We start from the raw sequence: 19,069 nt of genomic DNA on the forward strand, positions 1-19,069 counted from the left end.
TATGTTTGTGTCTACCATGTAGTCCCAATCTTTCCTGACTTCATTCTCATACCCAAACCATCACTCACTTCAGACATGGTTTAAAATTTGGTTTCGTTCTTCTTTTGAGTGGGCGAAGAAGGCAAACTTTCCTTGAGTGGTCAGTGTTCGGGTCTAGGCCTTTTCATCACCTTTATTATCGTCATCATCATCGATAATGTTACTAATCAGAGGTATGGTGGAGTGAAAAATAGTGATGATGAATTCGGATTCCTGTTTCTAAGCCACACTTCTTCTTGATTCTCGCAGGCTTTAAACCGGAAATACTCACCCAAAAAAGAAATAGAGCAACGAAAAAAAGTTTGAAAGCTTGGGGAAAAAAATAAAGCATCTAAGATAGATTGTTTACGAGAAAATTCCCTGTAAACAACCTGGTAAGAATAGGAGGCACTCAACACCCAGGGACTGTCTTCACCATGGCAAGTCGAACGCCACTTTCCCATCTTCCAGCATCCGTGCGACCATCGCCATGCCAGGACCAGCCAGCCAGCCGGCGGAGAGATCAAACTAATCGGGCGCGAGCATCATTCACTTGGCACATCTTTCCCAAGCACCAAGGGTAGGTAGGGGCGGGTAGAAGAACGCGGGTGATGACGTCCATTCTCCATCTTCCCTCTCCTGCTCTCAGCCTCCAGCACACAGCCGGCGCTGCAGCCTGCCAGAGCCTGTGACCCGCTTTTCAGTTTTGGTGAGCACGCCGAGGCTCGAGGCTCCTCCATTCGCCGACGATGTTCCCCACCCTACTCACTCCCTCCCCGCTCAGCCTGCATTTATTAACCGACATCTCCACTTGGGTTGCCAAGGTTAAGGTCAGCACTGTTCCACTTTCGAGATAACAGGGCCGTGTTGTTGTTTACGTTCGATGCAAAGGGAGAGAAGTGTGCTCTTGCTACAGCTGCTATAGTAACGCAGATATTTGTGTGTGTGTTTATTTTTTGTTTCGTTTATTTTTTTGTCCGAGCAGTACAGTTTTCTCTATTTTTGTCGTTGTTAATTTTTAAGTAGCTTGTAATGAAAATGAGGCACTCGCATGGAGAGACAGCAATCTCGTACTCGCACACCACCCTCCCATCTTGGCGGTTGCTGGGCCGTTGGTGATGGAGCCAAAGTGGTGTGCACGTTATTATCATGTAGCTGTGGTGACGTAACACATTGTGCATTCCGTGTCTACAAAAGTGCATCTTGGCAAGCAAACACGAGAGGGTGGGAGGCAGCTGGCCGCTTAGTGTGAAGAAAGATACAAATTAGGGTTCGGTAACCAGTTCAGCTGACACGTCAGATGATTTTACAGTTGCGTGTCGGCCGATTTTACGAGCTGGACCAGAGCCAAGAGCTGCTATAATCTCCTGCTCGCGCTCCACTTCGATGGAACGGACGCTTGCAGTGTTTGGCAACATCGCTGGTAAGACGAGAAGAACAGAGGGTAGGCAAGAGAAAACCTGGCTGAACGAGTTGTGGGAGAAAGAATATTCAAAAAAAAAAACTGGAAGGTGGGTGATAACACTCCACGAAGTGGGTGAGGTGCCCACTGTTCAAGACTATCCACTGCACCATGACCGATGAAAAAGACTGAACCATCGAGGAGATGCTTTTTTTATTATGGGTCGGGGTGCTTGGAGGTGGGTGGAGGAGGAAGCAACAATATCACCCGCTCAACACAACATTCTGTCATTTTCCAGTTTCTGTTGCTTGGGCCGTACCCACTACTGTCATCCGACCCTCATCTGTCATCCCTTTGGCATCGATGTGTTCTGTTTTGATTGTCACCCAGGAAACAAACACTTACCCTCCATCCGACTCCATCTCACACCCCCGCCCTCATGCCAAGTCTTTGCGAGGTCGACCACAGGCTAGTGCGCAGTGGGTGGTAATTAATGTGTTGGGCGGTCGGCCTGCACACCAGGTGGAGCGATCAGCTTGGAACGTGATCTGGTACGCGAGCGAGTGGTGGTAGTTGGGGTGGATGGGGTAGATGATGGTGTGTGTGTGGGGGGGGGGGATCTTGCAACGAAGTTCTATAGAGCAAGGGGAGTAACCGCATCCAGCGTGTTGGTGCTGCAAGAGCATTTGGTACAACAGCCACTTGATGAGCAGAAAATGAGGGCGAACTTGCAAAAACACTGCAGGAGCTGGCAACAGCCTTAACGTGCTTATATAGATGTGTGCGCCTGTGTTTGCCTTTTGTGTAAGACTGAAAATAAAATAGAGGATTAATAATTAATGGTGTTTCAGGGCAGTGAGGTGACTTGATCTCTCTGTGTGTCTACGATGTATCTGTTTAAAATAGGCGCAAACACATGCCAATTCATGGGTACCTGTACCCGTAAAGTACACTCCATATGCTATTCCCGTGTCAGGTAGTATACATATCCCGAACATGGCCTGCCTGGCAATATACTCCAGGTAAGATATGCCAGATTCCCAGACCAGATAGCATATCAGTAGAGAGTATGACCCTCTCGCCTAGCTAGCCAGCGAATATTCGACAACCGGTAGGACAGCTCAAGTTCAGTTTTATGCAGGTAAACCCAAAACCAATCAATTGTCAACCCAACTGACACCCGCGGCTGAATGTAGCTGTGTAGCTTTATCAGTCCAGAGAGACTGCCAAGTAGCAAGTACCTCATACACCAGGCATGTGACTGATAGAAGCGTGCAAACTGCAAATCCAGAATGTAGCAGCGCCATGTTTTAAGACAATGAGAGCGGCAAAGCACGAAAAATCCTCGACGCCTCTCTGAAAAGATTACGAAACATATATCTTGATATAATCCATGAAGCCGGAATTACTGTCTGTGGTCCATCAAGGACTCTACACACTGATGTGTGCGGTCCAGGTCACACTAACAATGCTCCCTGCCCTCGGGTCAGGACGTGGAAGTTTCACGAGTCAGGCCACCACAAAACAAATGTCTCTCACGATCATAGTCCTTCCTTGTGGAGACTGGTCTAATTTTAAACAACTGCACATACAATAACTAAATTTCTCATTGAATGGGTGTCGTCATCTCTATAAACAAATAGAGCATTACAGGAAGGAAGGAATTTAGGCCATTCATCCAAGGGAAACAATTTCTACAAACTGCAGCAGTATGGAGAATACATGTTTGCCTCCCTTTGATGCCATCATGCTATGGTCTTAACAAGAGAATTTTAACAAGGCACGAAATAAGAGGAGGCCACCTCGCTCAAAACAGTCCACTCCGTCCCGCTCGGTGAAGACCTGGTGCTTTTCCTTCACATAAATTATAAAAATCACAATGATATGAGCTCTTGGTTCACCTGCACAGACGCTGTCAATGATGTGGGAGTGATGATCGTGACTAAACGATCGTGTGTCTAAACTTCTAAAAATAAACAGTGGTCAAAAAATGAATAAATACTACGTACACACATGCAGTAATTAATTTAGAACGAAACGCAAGTTTCCTTGAAAAAAAGGGGTCACATAAAAGTTTATTTGAGCAAGAAATGTTGAGTATCTTAAGAATATCACATATGTCCCCAGGACTATTTACTCCGAAAGACAGCAAAAAAGAAGAATATACATGCGAAAATACTGACTGCGTGTTATTAAAACCGGGGCCTTTTGGGTGCTTCAAAACAAACAGAACAAATGTTCCTTCTTGGAAACAGCTTTGAAAGAAACCTGTCAAATCAGACTTATTCTTCAGACTCCGAAGTACCACCAGCAAAACAAAGATGTTGCTGAAACTGTTTGAGTGTTTTGTAATATTTGAAGATTAATTAATTAATGCATTGTGTTCGACGTGTAACGATTTATTGAGGTAATGATAAAAGTGTTCTACATGTACAGATTTTTGAAAATAAAAGATGACCCAGCATTCCATCACTTTCGCGGAAAACAAGGAAGCGCCAGATCATGCGCACGTCTCCAGGAAATTTACTCGTACAGCAAGTGCTTCTGAATTGAATGCCATGGGGAACAATGGACAAACTACCGACCAAAAACGCTGGTTAAAAGCCATCTAGTACAAATGGTTTACGGCGTCGAAGATGTGTCCTGAATTTGGATGCTTGCCGTCTTCTAACCAGCTCTACAAACTCCATCTCGGGCATCTGCATGTACGCACACTCCGCTCTGCCGACCACAAAGCCCGGATCCCACGTGGTCTTTCCCACCTCCAGGTCGCCCTGGACTCCGTTCTTGCAAAACGCCTCGACCGTCAGCAGCGCTGTTCGAAAGGAAGCGACCTCCTGGGTGAAATCGTCCCCCATGTCCACCACTCTTTTGTCGAAAACTGCGGAGAAGTGTTCGTACAGCGCGTAGTCGGCGGCGTTGTGAATTCTGTGGTTACGTTTCTCGTCTTCAGTGACATCATGCGTGCCGTTTCGTTTCCAGGAAGCGCGTTGTTCCGGGTGTACAAGATGTCCTTCCACCCCCAGCCCAGCAGCCGCTTCATCAGCACCACGGACTCGTCGAACCTCTCGCTGACCATCACCAGGTCAAAGTCTTGTCCAGATACTGCAGCGCGCCGCTTCCAGGTACTCACCCTTGCCAAAGCTGTTTGGATCAAGGCCGAAGTCGAAGCTCATGCGGTTCATGGTGAAGGAGATGCTGGCCTTCTTCGGCTCCCACCTGAGCGGATCGGCCAGGTACATGCCCAGCGGGTCGTCCCCAACTACGGCTGCTAAGTAAGGCAGAGGGTACACGGAGCGGTAGTAGTGGAAAGCAGAGATGGTTTGCTGCAAGGGATGGCGGACGATGGCCAGGTACCTGGCGTCCGCTGGGAGATTCTTCTTAACCAACTCGGGGCTGAAGACAACGTGGTTGCAGAGGATGTCGAAGTGTTGGACTCCCGGTGGCCGCGGCATGGTGTTGGCCCGCCAGTTACTTACTAACCTGCGAGAAGCTGTTGGACCTTCGCGGTAGCATGACGGTGAGATTCCGGGACAAGGCGAAGCGGTAGATAATGTTCATCACCGTGGTACTGGCCGCCTTGTGCACCTTCAGGAAGAACACGTGGGTAACCTCCGCCGCCTTGACAAGACCAGCCACCCGCGACTCCGAAGCTGCTCGCGGTATCGACGTCTCGTTTGGGCTAACAATGGCTGTTTGCGTGTTGTCACGATCTTTGGATGGGCTCTGCCGACGACTAGCAATTAGCTGAAAATTTCTCTCGGAATTTTGATCCAAGGTAGCTTTGTCGACGTGTTTGTCGATGAATGGGAGAAAACTGAGCACTGTTTCCTGTCTGGGGTGTTGGGCAGTGAATATTTTTGTCTGGCCACTCGTTGTCAATGAATTTCGTATAATACCTGGCGCCAGTGTTTGCTCCCAGATTGTTTGCACCTCGCTGACCGGCCACACTCCGGACCGGGCTACCCGTGTTTCTCTTGCGCTGGAAGATGGGAATGTCGATAGGCGGTGGGTTGCGTTGTACCCGCCAGTCAACCCATACCTCGCCCACTGAGAGTCCCTCGTTGCAAATACAATATTTGTCCCTTTGAGATATTGAAGCGTGCAACAGACTAGAACTACTGCTGCTGTCGTGGCAACACCCAGCGCATTTTTTTCCTGAAAGAAAAGAAACGGGTAGCTTGTGTAATTGTGAAAACACGAGCACGTGCGTCGGTAACTAGAACACGCCCGCTGCCAAACAAAATATAATTGTCATGATCAATGATTACTGTATGATTTATGCAGGAGGGAAAAAATACGATGAAAGCGAAACGTGTTTTGCGGGTTAAACGTAAACAGTCCGGAGTGGTTGTCTGACCTTTCACCTTTTGACGGGAAGGGGGAGTGCTGTAATTGTGATGCCTTGCACGGTCACCGTCCCCTCCCTCTTGTGCTGAATCTTTAGACTAATAAGTCATCTGGCGAAACTCATAAGATGTTATAAAGCCTTCTAGAAAATTCCCCAATGAAATAAGATTAATGTAAAAATAAATGAGTATAATTTTGATCACTTGTGTGTCGTTTGATCATAAACTTGAACGGTTGTCAAATCGGTATATGAGAGACCTTTTTATGTTATTAAAAGTCTTTCTCTACCCTAGGAAATGGGAGAAGTAGCTGCAATGGTCGCCTTGTTGTTGGGGACACAAAAGCTGTCACAGCCGACATGGGAATACAATGTTCTGTTGATGCCTATCGAGTGTGGCTCGGTACTAGAAAAACAATCAAATAAACCTCTGTCCTGACTGGACGGTGAACACAAGTCCCACGCACACTTAATCTTTGTTCGTATGCGCACCAGACTGGTTTTAATCGCAAGCACATTTCATTTTTTAATATGTAAAATGGTAGATGATAGTACTGTATATCTACCTGCGAAATGACTTGAAAGTAAACAACATGGGAAAAAAGGGGGAATACCTTTGTGTAAGAAAATAATCAACAAGGAATGCATGAAGAATAATCTGAACATTTACAAAGAAAATAATTTGATTTTAATCTAGAGTAATTGAGTGACGATGGAAATGAATAATGATATACCATGTAGTGTGTGGTCTGAGTAAAAACCCATGTGGACGCCAAGGCTATAAACTCAAGATAATTGTCTCTGAATTATGTAATGTATGAAATTACTCAACTTGAGCTTGAATTTTTGAACTATACTACTGAAAGTAAAGGGCAGGAAAAGGCAGCATGAAGTTTAGTTTGAGATTGTTGGAGAAGCAATAAACTGCTGCCCAGTTTCGAGGAGACTACATTCTCATAAAATACCGAATCGGTCGCTTCTGGCATGCTCATTAACTCGGTGTATAATAGGAATAATTGTAGGAAATGACAAGCTTCTGAGAGAGCAAATAGAAGGGCTGATATGTCCGGAAATTAACTTTTGTATGGACAGAGTTATATCTCTGGTATGGAGAAAAAATCATGCCAATTTTCCTCTGGAAGTTAGAAAGAAGAATGTTGGAAAAAAAAGTGGAAGAACTAAATGAATGGTACATTTTAAAAACATCAGGAAACACTTGCTGGGTATATACAAACCAAAGAGCGTTGGCACTGACTGGCATATTCCTGATCAAGTGGACATGAGCTGCGTAAGTCTGAAGTGCAAATGTTGACTACAGTAACTGGTATTTACTGATCTTGTTCTTTTCCCGAAGGAAGCACCACTGAATTCCTGTGCCAAGTGACCTCATCTTACACTTACAGAATTGTTGTGTATTGTACAACTGGGTTCAGACCAGTTAGGGACATCCATGCAAGCTGTGTCTTGTCTGAGGAAACGATGCCATCAAGAGGAGTAATTCTAAAGCTGTGCATATCTGAATATTTACCACTGAAATGTAAACCTTCGTTAGTGACTGAGGCAGTCTTTCGGTTGCAATCGCAAAGAAAACGATCGGATTTGTGAAAAGACCTTTTAAAACTGCGGAACTGGCACGCTCAGCAAAGAGGCTGCTGAGAGAAAATATTACTGACATCTGGGAGATGGTGTTATCTGAATCCCGCGTAAATACAGCTTCCATCACCAACAATCAATCTCCTTTACAAAATTTTTTTCCTGCAAGCAACTTATATTATTGCGTCTCCAAATGGCCTTTAAGATGGACGATTCAATCAGTAATCATAATTTAATCCATTTTTTTTTTCTTTTCCTTCTTTCTTTTTTGTTTCTTTCCTATTCTTCTAATTGTTTGTCCCCTAACCTTTCGGATCTCTTTCTGACTGGTTCGTTACAGTGACGAGCTTTTAGGTAGCAGATAAAGACTGGTTCGATCCTAGCATGTAAAGGTTTGTTTATTCCTTGTTATTCTTCGAGGAGCATGGGGGCCACAACAACACCTCGTCAGGGGACCTGGTTTTGGGCAGTTTCCCCTTCAGTTGGGCCCATGTGGTTCCCACGTCCTTCGCCTCGCTCTCTACTGTAACGGTTTATGGCGTGGTAGTCCTCGAGTAGTATATATATTATTTTTTTTTTCGTAGGGAGGTGGTATTCGGTCAATTCGAATTTTCTAAAGTGGTACTCATCTGGAAAAGTTTGAAAACCGGGCCCTAGTTCTCTAAGCAGACAATCAGGGTGGCCACTAATGATCGTTGTCCCAACATGAGGATGTTATTTTCCTCCAGCTTTGCGTGAAATAAAATTGAGGTGACGCTTCGTCAGCTAATGCACACACATGAAAGCAAATAATGTCATTTCTCATCAGAGAACATTCATATAAAAAAGTGAATTGTAACTGACGGTCGGACTGACTGAATAAACACGAAAAAACAAACGGAATAGCTATAGGGAAAGCTGTCTGGTTGTTATACTTGTAAAGACTAATGGGATGCAAAATGTTTTTAATGATTGGATAACGCTAGCGCAAGATAATATTTCCCCAAGTCTGGGTGAATTAATTATTGTTATTCGCGAGATAAACACCTACAAACATCATCGTGCCCACACAAAAAATGGTGACATGTTTTTAGGCAATTAGCACATGGTGCTGGCTCTTCAATCGGTTGAAGCATTCACAATGTAAGGTATCCATGTACAAATGTGACGTCTGCACTGTTAACCTCTCTACCAGGTTTGGGGAAAAAATGTCTTACGCTGACACAACCTCAACAGAAAAAATGGAATCTCTATACTTAGAAAATGGAAACCACAAAAACGCGAATATTTTTTAACATTACCCAATATTTTGAAATCGCCTGGCCTGCCTTCAATATTATTCGCTGACATTCAATATTATTAACAATTCTCATATCAATTTTGTACACCATCCAGAACTTGGTAAGCATTTATGATTTAAAAAAAAAACTAACAATGCAGCCATGCTGGCTTACAAACCTATGAACTTGTAGTGTACATGTAAACACATTGTAAACACATGTACATGTAAACAAATCCACATTGCCAGCCAGCGGGAAGTAACCTCGTGTAAACACCTACCTTTTTTTGGAGAGAAACAGAAAGTGTCGCATTTTTTCCTCACAAAGAAACTTTTTTCCGAAAGTCAAAAGTCGCTGATACAGAAGCAATCTCTAGCCGAGATCATATAGGGCTAAGGTTTCCAAGCAGCAAGAACATCCAGTGCAGTTTCTCGGCTCGTTGTAGTACCGCGGTCAGTCCTGTTGTCACATTACACACTTTCTCTGCCATTTACCCACTGATCTACCACCTAACCCAAGAATAATGATTGTGGCTGCGTGTCATAGTCACAGCCTGCAGATGTTTCGCAAATAAGTATTCACACCTTGTCAAATGAAACTGGGAGGGGGATGCATCAACACCATCGACAAAGACCTCAAATCAAACTCCTGTTGTCAATCTTCCCTCGATGCCATCTGTTGCTGGTTGTTTCCTTCAGTAAAACTTGAACCATCCGTCAACTACTACAGTGCCGAGGTCTGTGGGTACAGTACTGTGCACTGTGCATCACATGCCATGGCAGCCTGAGAGTGGGCAAGATTCTGTCAGCCAGAGTAATGAACTAAGCGCTCACGAACTGTTGACCTATTCGTCGACAAACGATGAGACTCACGGGAATTAACGAAATGATTGCTGTGGGTTGTTTTTTTCCCCACCACATGCATCCTTCCCCCTCTTTATGAACGCACAGACGAGCAAACTGCCCTTAGAGATGGTGTTGGGTGGGTGTAGGTGGGGCGGTGGAGAGAAAGATATGTCGTTTCATTATTGAATTGTTCTTCCAGTTCGTGGAACATTCGTCTAAATGCACAGAAGATGAAAGGAAGAAGTCTGTGGGTTAAAGAGGTTTGCATCGGTAAACGCCAGCCGATTGGCTTGTGGAGGAGACGTCAGCGCCACGGATCGAACCACGGCACACGCTCGTTACAAGAATACACTCGCATGATAAAAGGCAGAGGAGACACTGCTGACGGTTGACGATCAAACTTATTTGCACGAGAGGCTCGGTTGATTACTCTGGGACTGGGACATGCACTGCAAATCGAAGGTCTGTAATAGGTATAGAATGGTCTTAGTAGGATGAAAGAGAGAAGGAGAGAAATCAAAGGGAATTAAGAAGACACAAAGCAGCGAAATTGAAAATACTTCATATAGCATTTACGATGTATGAATTTATGGTCTGTATGGCTTCCATGTCATGCATCCCCATGCAAAGAGAGAGGTCCAGTTAAACAATCAACGTTGACGATAACTTTGACGATTCCCTTAGTCTCATAAGCAAGAATTTAACTAACTTTTCGAGTTGAGCACTCGCTGTATAATAGAGGGCTCGATCGTTGATACTTGTCTAATATATTACCCTTACTCTTATATCGTTTAATCTCCAGTAAATGTTTAAGATGGAATTTCCAAAATCACCAGCTTTTATCTGAGCATCTCAGCTGACAAACATCTAAATACACAGAACACTTTGATACAACGCGATGTCCTCTCGATTTTGCTGGACGCAGACGATGGTCGTTGTCTTCGTCTCTGGCGTAGAGAGCATTCTTAACCAGTGCTACGATCTTGGTCTCGGTGGGAAACATTTCCAGAACACTTAAACTCGATCAGGAAAAGCTACTGATTTTGGAGGGAATACAAAAGTGTGTATGGTGTACTTAAAAGACGAGGGGTGCGAGGCGAATACATCACAACGGAGATGCGGTCCTCTTTCATACAAAACTATGGATTACTAATTTATCTCCCACACCACCACTACCAGCACAAAAAAACACACCTTACCAAATCCATCCCTCCTGCCGATTCTCCCGGGGATCTGCACCCACTCCCCTCCCACGGGAAAAAAAATCGAAATTTGTACCTGTCTGTTTTTCCGTAACTACTATAATAGCAACAATGGAAGCCGCCGCTCTTTCGAAACGAACGAGGAGCTAGCTGTGAAACTTCGATCAGTCGTCACAAAGCGAGAAGCATCGTCAACCCCCGCGTTAATTTCTATCATATTCTTTGTGCTGGACATAAACACATAAATGACTGGAACAGTGAGGGAGGAATCAGGAGTTTTCTGTGTAGTTTTTTTTTTTATTTGTTCCTCCTCCCATCCCCCAAATATTCTTTACCACACCCGTCACCTCTTTGGACTCTCCATTCATCAGTGCCAGCCCTTAATGTTACCTTGTTCAAAACCCACCCATTAACCCCCCGCCACTCCCTTACGTAGCCAGCAGAACTTCAAAGCGCTGATAGTCCGGACCTCGTGACACCCCTTTCATGTTTTGCCTTCGATGACAGGCGCTGGTCTCATTATCTTTGTTCAGGATGCAGCACAGTGCGGTGTATTATTCGCCAGTCCGCATCCCCTTCTCTCCTTAACCATTCAAATTGTATTTCCGCCCCAGATCGGCTTTCAGATTTTGTATATGCTTGACAGAAATACATCCCTGAATGGGGAATGCTTGGCGGTTATAGGAAAATTTTGGCATGATTCATCGGCGCATATTTGATAAACAACAGAATGATATTTGAAGGTGATAAGATAAAGCAAAGAGGATTAAGAAGACACAAATAAATAATATTGAAGAATATTTCATAAAGTATTATTAACAGATCAAAAACCTTGGTAAAAAAAAGTAGCATTTATGGCCATTTAAGCAACAGATCAACGCTACTTTCAGGGTCTGCACCAAAATGAATGTTTTTATATTTCACAAGAGTAGCCCATAAACCAGGCACCAAAACATGTTTTGCTTGAAGAATCAAGCATATAATGAATGATGCATAACTTGTCCTTAAGCTGCAAAAATGTATGTCTTCAAAGCATAAATAACAAGCTGTTGTTGTTGACAGATAAAATGAAGCAAGCTGTGCCATGAAACTAGTCACTGCTCAGTGATGTATATGAAGACAGTAAATTACAGCTGTGACACCATCTCACAATTCATGATGAAAGATACAGCTTTCCTATTTAATGTTTAATAAAATAACTACAATGAGATCTTATGGAAAGACAAGGAGAGGTAATAAATGCCAGCATTTTTTAAACACTAACCTTGAATTATTCTTCAGAAATTCTTTTTATAGTGTATACTATTTGGTAAACCTGAGCACAAGCCAGACGAAAATCATAACAATAAACAAATCAATTAGTAAACAAGTAAGCCTCCCACCCTAAAGATTGATCTTCAATAAATTCAAAAACATTTTAAAGGAAAAAGCACTTACCAGTAATAAATAAATGTTGCCACTTATATTTCAAACTGTTCAAACAAGAAGGAAAATATTTCGAAAAAAATTCATCTGTGACGGTGTGTATGTCTTTGTAATACAATGGAACAATCTGTGAAACATAAAAAATTACAAGACTGAAAATTAACAATGCTCCAATGGAAAGCTTGCTAATTTTTACAAAGAGCTGGTTAATATATTCCTATAAATGTGAAAAGCCTGATCATAAATGCAAAGTCTATGAGAAATGTGAGTGTTGTGCAAAACATTTGAATATTCCTAGGAGGTATACATTGCTGCTTTATGCAATTCTGTTCCATTCATTCATCCTTACTTTCCATTTCTGCTTTAAAAAAAGAATCACCCAAGACAGAATCTTGATATCAGGCAGTGTAATCTTTACAGCAAATTAAACTTCATTGTGTTCACAGATCCTTATATAGCAAACTGATATTCATAGACAGAAATAGTGTGGTGATCCCCAGGAGTTTTTTGAGTGCATGAGTCATGGACAGGGCATATGTAACTAGTTAGATACATTTTTGAAACTTCACATGTTGGGCAGATATCAAATAATGCAAACACTGGCAGAACTCCTCCCACAATATCACAGACATAAAACTTTGCTGTATACCAAAAAGAGTACAAAATGAAATAAAAAGTCTTGAATGACTGCAATAAAAAATGACAACAGAGAAAACAAAAATAATTACCAGCTGCAGGAAAACACCAAACATTAACTTTATACCCTTTGAGCTTGAGAGCAAATGATAATTTATGCAAAGAAAACAACAAATCTGCTGAATGTTTACTTTTTTAATGATTTATGTTTTATGATACTATGGACATGGAAAACATTTATATGAAAGGAGCCCACAAACATGACAAGAAACATTCAAACAGGACAACACTAAACTAAAACTGCTCACAAAAGATGACACAATGTAATGACAATCTCTCTTATGCACACGCACACACACATATGCACTTACACAGAGGCAGCCATACACACATTCCTGACAAGTTGGAATGCAAACATAACCGAAGTCTGTCACTTCAGATCAAAGCCACAGTTCAGACTGCCACAATCCTGAGCCAGAATGCCGACGTTTACTGCTTTTGGCAAGCATGCTTTTCACACCTGTCGTACAATGGGTGGAAGGTCTGAAAAGTAGCTGTGCTGGAGTGCTTCCTCAGCAGAGATTCTGTCCCCAGGGTAGCAGACAAGTAGAGACTGTGTGCAAAAATAAACAATAGTGAAATAACTGAGGACAACATTTAGGTTCTGCCTAAAGCAGCAGTAGATAAAATGAACACAAGGGAGATGGTTGATAACTGTCATGAGAAGACTTTAAAAAATGAAAACATAAATAATGAGCAAGAAATAAAAATAAATATATAATGTAAGAAGCAAATGGATATTTATATATTTTATATATTTAAATAATTATAAATTAATAAATATAAATATCAAAGCAAAAGACAAAACAAAAAAATAGTGTAAAACTTTTTACTCCACTTATGAAATTTGTTACCAGTATACAGTTTATAAGTAATAATATGTCAAATCCCCATGTCGCACAATCTAATATACAGTATTAAAACTCCAATAAAATCAGGTTGTAAATGAGAGGGGGTCACAGTACACAGATTAACTAGTCTATTTTTATTCCAGGAAACACGACTTCAAACACCTATAATTACAAGTTAATTTATTTAAATGTTGAAACAAGGCTCTTAAAAACCAGTCATAATGCTTTTCTTTGGCATTTTCGATTTCACTGTATCATGCTTATTCTACCATTTTTATGATTGACAGAAGATTTATAGGGGAGCTAACTCTCCCTGCACGAGCAGTTGATCAATATAGGTGTACCTTGCTACCTCAAAGACACTCTCTTAAAATGCATTATTGATATGTTTCAACATTATTTCTGCAAGTTGCAAGAAAGCAAAGAACAGTTGGTCACAAAAATATTATTTTTAAAAGCACTTATCTCCTGCAAAAGGCCATTAAGGAAGCACACTCAAATGACATGCACTAATAAAGAGACAACAATAAACAGGGAAGTGGCCCTTGCGATCCAAAACTATATTGCCTTGGCCGTATCAACCTCTCACCTGAGTCAAATTGACATCACCATGACCATACCATTGAATGTAAGACCACACTGTCCTGACACCAAAAGTTGAATTGACCCAGGCCCAGGCTAAATGAATGCCAGAAGAGTGACACTATGTGATGTTAACTGACCATTTGAATGTACACTCCAGACTAAAAAAAATAAAGATAACAGTGGCTTTTTTTAATGATCTGAGAAAATCACGTTACACGCAATTGTGTGATTTGTTCTTGGAATGCTTATTGCCAAGTCGCCATTTTTGGTTAGGATGATGGCAGCTGAATACAGTTTAAACAATGCATGGCTATGTTTAATAGATATTCCTATTATCAGGGATCGATCCATTGCACCTGGATCCATTTGGCTATTGGTGTTGGGATGATATGATCATCGTGGGGTCAGTTCAACTTAGGCAGGTGGTAGATATGACTGAAATGATGTAGCCTGAATCAAAATGACCTGTGATCTAATGAAGAAGCAGTCTCTTTCAAAATGTACTCAAGGTACTCAATATACTTTACCATATTTCTGCAGAAAATCACAGTGTGGGGTAAACGGCCAGCCACATAAACTGTATTTTAAAATGTACTTAATATTTTTTTTTGACACACAACTCCTAGAAAAAAGTTGTGATAGAACTTAAACTGTCAGTCCTAAACCGAGTTGGGGTGGTTATCATAATAGAGATGACATCTATACAGCAAATTAAGTCTATCAAAAATTTGGGGCTATAAACGGGGTTGTAACAGGGAAAGTCTTAATATGGAAATGTTTGTATACCAAGTTTCAATATAAGTTAAAAAAAAAGAGTTAAATACTGGGTCAAGTGTTGCTATATAAGAATAGTGCACTGTAGTGTACGTTAAATGTCTACATGCATATTTTATTAAAGTAATGCACTCACTTGTAGTAAATCCCGACCTTTTGCATTCAACTTTGGCACCACCTGCTGCCATGTTGTGTTGACATGGTACATAGGAAACATCTGTAAAGACACACAGATGAAGAATGTCCAAAGGTAAGAGATGAAAGAAAGTTTGCTCCACATGTCAACTGCAATGTTTATCTACATAGTCTCTCCATATGCCATTCTTTACTGTGTAGTTATCTATGTTTTGCATCATGGCTATGATGCTTATCATAAAGCTACAAACCAAAGGTGTAAGAAAAACAAAATATTTGCTTAACTGAAATAAACATGTTCAAATGCATACACATACACAACTCCCCGTCATCATCTCTCTGCTTCATCATATTTTTACCTTTAAAATAATTAAATTCTTTAATTATTTCTCACCCTATAGTTTGGAAGCTGTGTCATCCCAGGCCATTGATCTTCAGTAGGTGTGCCTAACAATCTGACACTTTTAAGAAAAATCTTAATCCTTTCATATTTTAAAAAAGTTTTTCAAACATATTCTTGCATCTGGTACAGCAGGAACATTCAAACAAAATGGCTTTATTTAAGGATACTTGAATATTCTTTTCAGCTGATCATCATCATCATTACCAGGAAACAATGGGCGACCAGCATTAGCTAACTCTGTATTTAGAAGAAAAGAAGAGTTAGAAATTTTTTCCCCTAAAAATGAAGCACCCAGCCCATAATTATAAATGCAAAACACCATAGCAAATTATTTTCTTTACAATACTTGGAAAATCATAAAATTGGTTTACATAAGATGAGTGATTTTTATTAATTAAAATACCTGTATGTAATGATTATTAGTGAAGCAGAATGAAATGTTTCAGCTCATTCATTATGGATGAATTGATGCAAGTAGGCTGTAGGTATGAAGACACGCATCTGTGGGTGCGAACCATATAGGAAGATTAAGTAATTTATTTTAAAGTAAGCTAAGAAAAATGTTACAAATAAATTTGTTCGGCAACTTTTAGTTCTTTTACCATTTTTGCTCTTTCTTTTGGGAACATAACAGCGGCATGAAAGACATTTTTCCTGTAAGAAAGTTATTCTTCACCTGCAAATATGCAGCCAGCTGACCACATGTCAATTGAGGTGGAATACATTTTGGCACCGAAGAGGACATCTGGAGGTCGATACCACAGTGTCACCACCTAAACAAATTGAATAAAATATGAACATTGATTTGAACAGTCAAACAGGAAAATCAGCCATACTTAATGGTATTAATATTGAATAGAAATGCAGGATAGACCTGTTCACAAAACAAAAATACTTTCATTTACAAATGATAGTTCACATCCACAAATAAATATTTGCATATACATTTGGCCTGTTTTAAAGTGTACCACTTGTATACTTTCGTTGTACAGGGTATCCCTTTAGGTGCACTGCATGTTTATAATGTGGACAAAGTGACAGTGGTGGTAATAGCTGTAATCCAAATCAATTAGAAATTGAATATCGATGTTTATGTAAAACAAGATATATTCTGATAAACTCAAGAAATACTTTAATTTTAGCTTCATCTAAAGATAGAAATATGCTCCATAATTTTTAGCAAAATCCATAATGAGTTGCAGTTGTAAATAAAGGTAAAAATCAGTACTGTATACAAATGGCAAGCACCAGAAACATTCTCTAGTTCCATACCTCAGCAGAGTAGAACCTCACAGGAATGCCAAATGCTCTTGCAAGTCCAAAATCAGCAAGTTTCAGCTCTCCATTCTAGAAGTGACAGATGTTAACATTTTCTGACAAGCCGCAACATCTACTTCTCTTATTTCCAAATAGCCTAAAACAGATAAACCAAATACTTCTAGCTCTATAGAAAGTTTTACGAAAAAAGTGTTTGTTGTAGTGACAAAAAGCCACACTTGTCAACACAGAATATTTCACAAAATCGAGGAAATTCAATATACATACATGTACGCAAACACTCTCTTTGATTCATGGTCATCTTAAAAGTGATTTAGTTTTAACAGCATGTTATGTTAAAAAAGAAAACAAAGTCAGAGTAAAGACTAAAAGCACAACTCTTAGTTATTTTTCTTTCACATGGAGTATCACATCTGCCAGCTAAAAAAATCATCAGACTGTAGATTAGTTATCATAGGAGATGGTTGGATCTCAGCACACACACAACCCCCCCCCCCAAAACCCATATATATATATAGATACAATTTCTGTTTTGAACCTTATTGATTAGAAGGTTCTGGGGTTTAAGGTCTCTGTGAAGGACGTTGTTGCTGTGACAAAAATCCAGTCCCCTTAATAACTGGTACATGAAGGACTGCAAAATAATAAACGAATGAATAAACAGTAAATACTATTTTTTTATTTTGACTTACAATTTCAAAATAATTAAAATTAGAAATCATTCAGCAATGATTCAGTGTGTACTGGAACATGAAAAATTGGACAACCAAATCACAGTAAGAAATAGTTTAACAAGATGTATGTTATTTGATTATATATTGCTATTTCAATTAATTTTATAATTTATTATTATAATCCATTGACAAATAAAGACCATAGATACATGTCTGTAATAAGTTACATGAAGTCCACACATTCACATTTGTCTATTACCAACCTTGACAGTATCTGGATCAATTTCACCATTACAGGTGTCAAAATATTTTTTAAGATCTTGGTCACAGTATTCAAAGACAAGTGTAAGTTTCCTCTCACTATGCAACACATCATGCAATCTGCAATGATAGCAAATTAATGGAATTTTCTTTTTGACACATAAAACTGCAACTGGCACTTAGTGTAAACATCAGCATGGTGGCTATATCTTCCATTTTTGTTGTTGTCATTATCTGTTATTGTTATTGTGCGTTGGTTCCATTTTTTAAAAATTCATAAAGTATTTTCTCAGAGCATATAAGTTATAAGAAATTACTTCTTAATTTTCTCAAAATACTTTATAAATTTCCTTTATGAGCTGTAGCTTGAAAAACTTTACAAATTAAAGAATACTTCTATAAAATCTTACCTCACAATGTTTTTATGTTTCAGCTCTTTCAAAAGACATATCTCTCGTAATGCAGAGCTTGGAACTCCCTGTGTCGGCAGCAGCAGCAATTAATTGATATTGTCACATTGTGCGATGCATATTTTTCATTTCATAAACATCTGGCTAACTATTAATGCCTTTTCTTGGTGTAAAAAAAAATATGAAATCAATAAAACGCCAATCTACAATGACATAGATTTCGAGGATCTTAGATCATCAGTTTTTCTTCCACTCCATCCAACTTCACATCTCAGTAAGTTATAACACCTAGACCTTGAGGAAAAAAATAAAACAACATACCTCGTCGTCATCATCTAGACGCACTCGTTTCAAAGCAACAATTTCATGGGTTTCTCTATTTTTGGCTTTGAAAACAGTTCCGTAGGTGCCTGAAATTGAAGATTCGCTGTCCACGTCTTTATTTTATTTTTATATGTTAACTTTACTTAGCACAGATCACTTTGCTTGTTCACGCCAATCGTGCCTCTAGCATCCGATAAATAGTTATATTAAATACTTATGTAATATTCGCCATAGTTGTAGTAATGATAATGATGGTAATAATCGGTCAAAAAGTGTTAGCATTTCTTCATATTACATGTTTCAGTTTGAAGGTTTAGTCAATGCGTTATTGGTACAACAATCTGTAATACACTGTATACATCATTAAAAGAAGGTACAATAATGTGTATATTAACCTTCGCCTATTTTCTCCAACTTCTCGTACTTCTGCATCTTTATGGCATCAACCTAAACAGGAAGTAGCAGCGATTACTCTACATTAGCCTCCCCTGAGAGGAAGACGATGACCATCAGAAACTTAAAATAAAAAGTCCAGCAGCAGTTTGTATTACAAAATGTCATAAATTTGTTTTTCTTAATAAGCTTC

The 19,069-nt window shown here is 40.2% G+C and overlaps 2 protein-coding genes across 2 annotated transcripts; both read right to left on the minus strand.

Annotated features, from left to right (window-relative positions):
• Positions 1 to 3,487: 3,487 nt before the first annotated feature.
• On the minus strand, positions 3,488 to 6,130 carry LOC112564072. The gene is made up of 3 exons (XM_025238652.1): positions 6,059 to 6,130; positions 4,895 to 5,578; positions 3,488 to 4,592 (listed from the first exon to the last, which is right to left on the minus strand). Exons 1-3 carry the CDS (start codon positions 6,128 to 6,130, stop codon positions 4,227 to 4,229), a joined length of 1,122 nt encoding a protein of 373 aa, XP_025094437.1. The 3' UTR covers positions 3,488 to 4,226.
• Positions 6,131 to 12,482: 6,352 nt separating this feature from the next.
• Positions 12,483 to 18,977, minus strand: LOC112564382 (cyclin-dependent-like kinase 5). The gene is made up of 11 exons (XM_025239150.1): positions 18,879 to 18,977; positions 18,481 to 18,569; positions 18,160 to 18,227; positions 17,752 to 17,869; positions 17,353 to 17,448; positions 16,809 to 16,883; positions 16,213 to 16,309; positions 15,704 to 15,773; positions 15,528 to 15,588; positions 15,135 to 15,215; positions 12,483 to 13,341 (listed from the first exon to the last, which is right to left on the minus strand). The coding sequence occupies exons 1-11, from the start codon at positions 18,913 to 18,915 to the stop codon at positions 13,243 to 13,245; spliced, it is 891 nt and encodes a 296-aa protein (XP_025094935.1). The 5' UTR covers positions 18,916 to 18,977; the 3' UTR covers positions 12,483 to 13,242.
• Positions 18,978 to 19,069: the final 92 nt, after the last annotated feature.

This window comes from Pomacea canaliculata, linkage group LG5 (assembly GCF_003073045.1).
Source record: "Pomacea canaliculata isolate SZHN2017 linkage group LG5, ASM307304v1, whole genome shotgun sequence".
NCBI classification, from domain to species: Eukaryota; Metazoa; Mollusca; class Gastropoda; order Architaenioglossa; family Ampullariidae; genus Pomacea; species Pomacea canaliculata.

Bases quoted from the DNA above. Each gene is read 5' to 3' on its own strand.
- LOC112564072 (XM_025238652.1), bottom strand. From the start codon at position 6,130: ATGTCGGCTGTGACAGCTTTTGTGTCCCCAACAACAAGGCGACCATTG. The intron at 5,579-6,058 runs GTAGAGAAAGAC...CTTTTCTTTCAG, and splicing joins TACTTCTCCCATTTCCTAGG to GAAAAAAATGCGCTGGGTGT. The intron at 4,593-4,894 runs TAACTGGCGGGC...TGAACCGCATGA, and splicing joins GCTTCTCGCAGGTTAGTAAG to GCTTCGACTTCGGCCTTGAT.
- LOC112564382 (XM_025239150.1), bottom strand. From the start codon at position 18,915: ATGCAGAAGTACGAGAAGTTGGAGAAAATAGGCGAAG. The intron at 17,870-18,159 runs GTAAGATTTTAT...CTATCATTGCAG, and splicing joins AAACATAAAAACATTGTGAG to ATTGCATGATGTGTTGCATA. The intron at 13,342-15,134 runs GTGAGTGCATTA...TTTTGCACACAG, and splicing joins AAGGTCGGGATTTACTACAA to TCTCTACTTGTCTGCTACCC.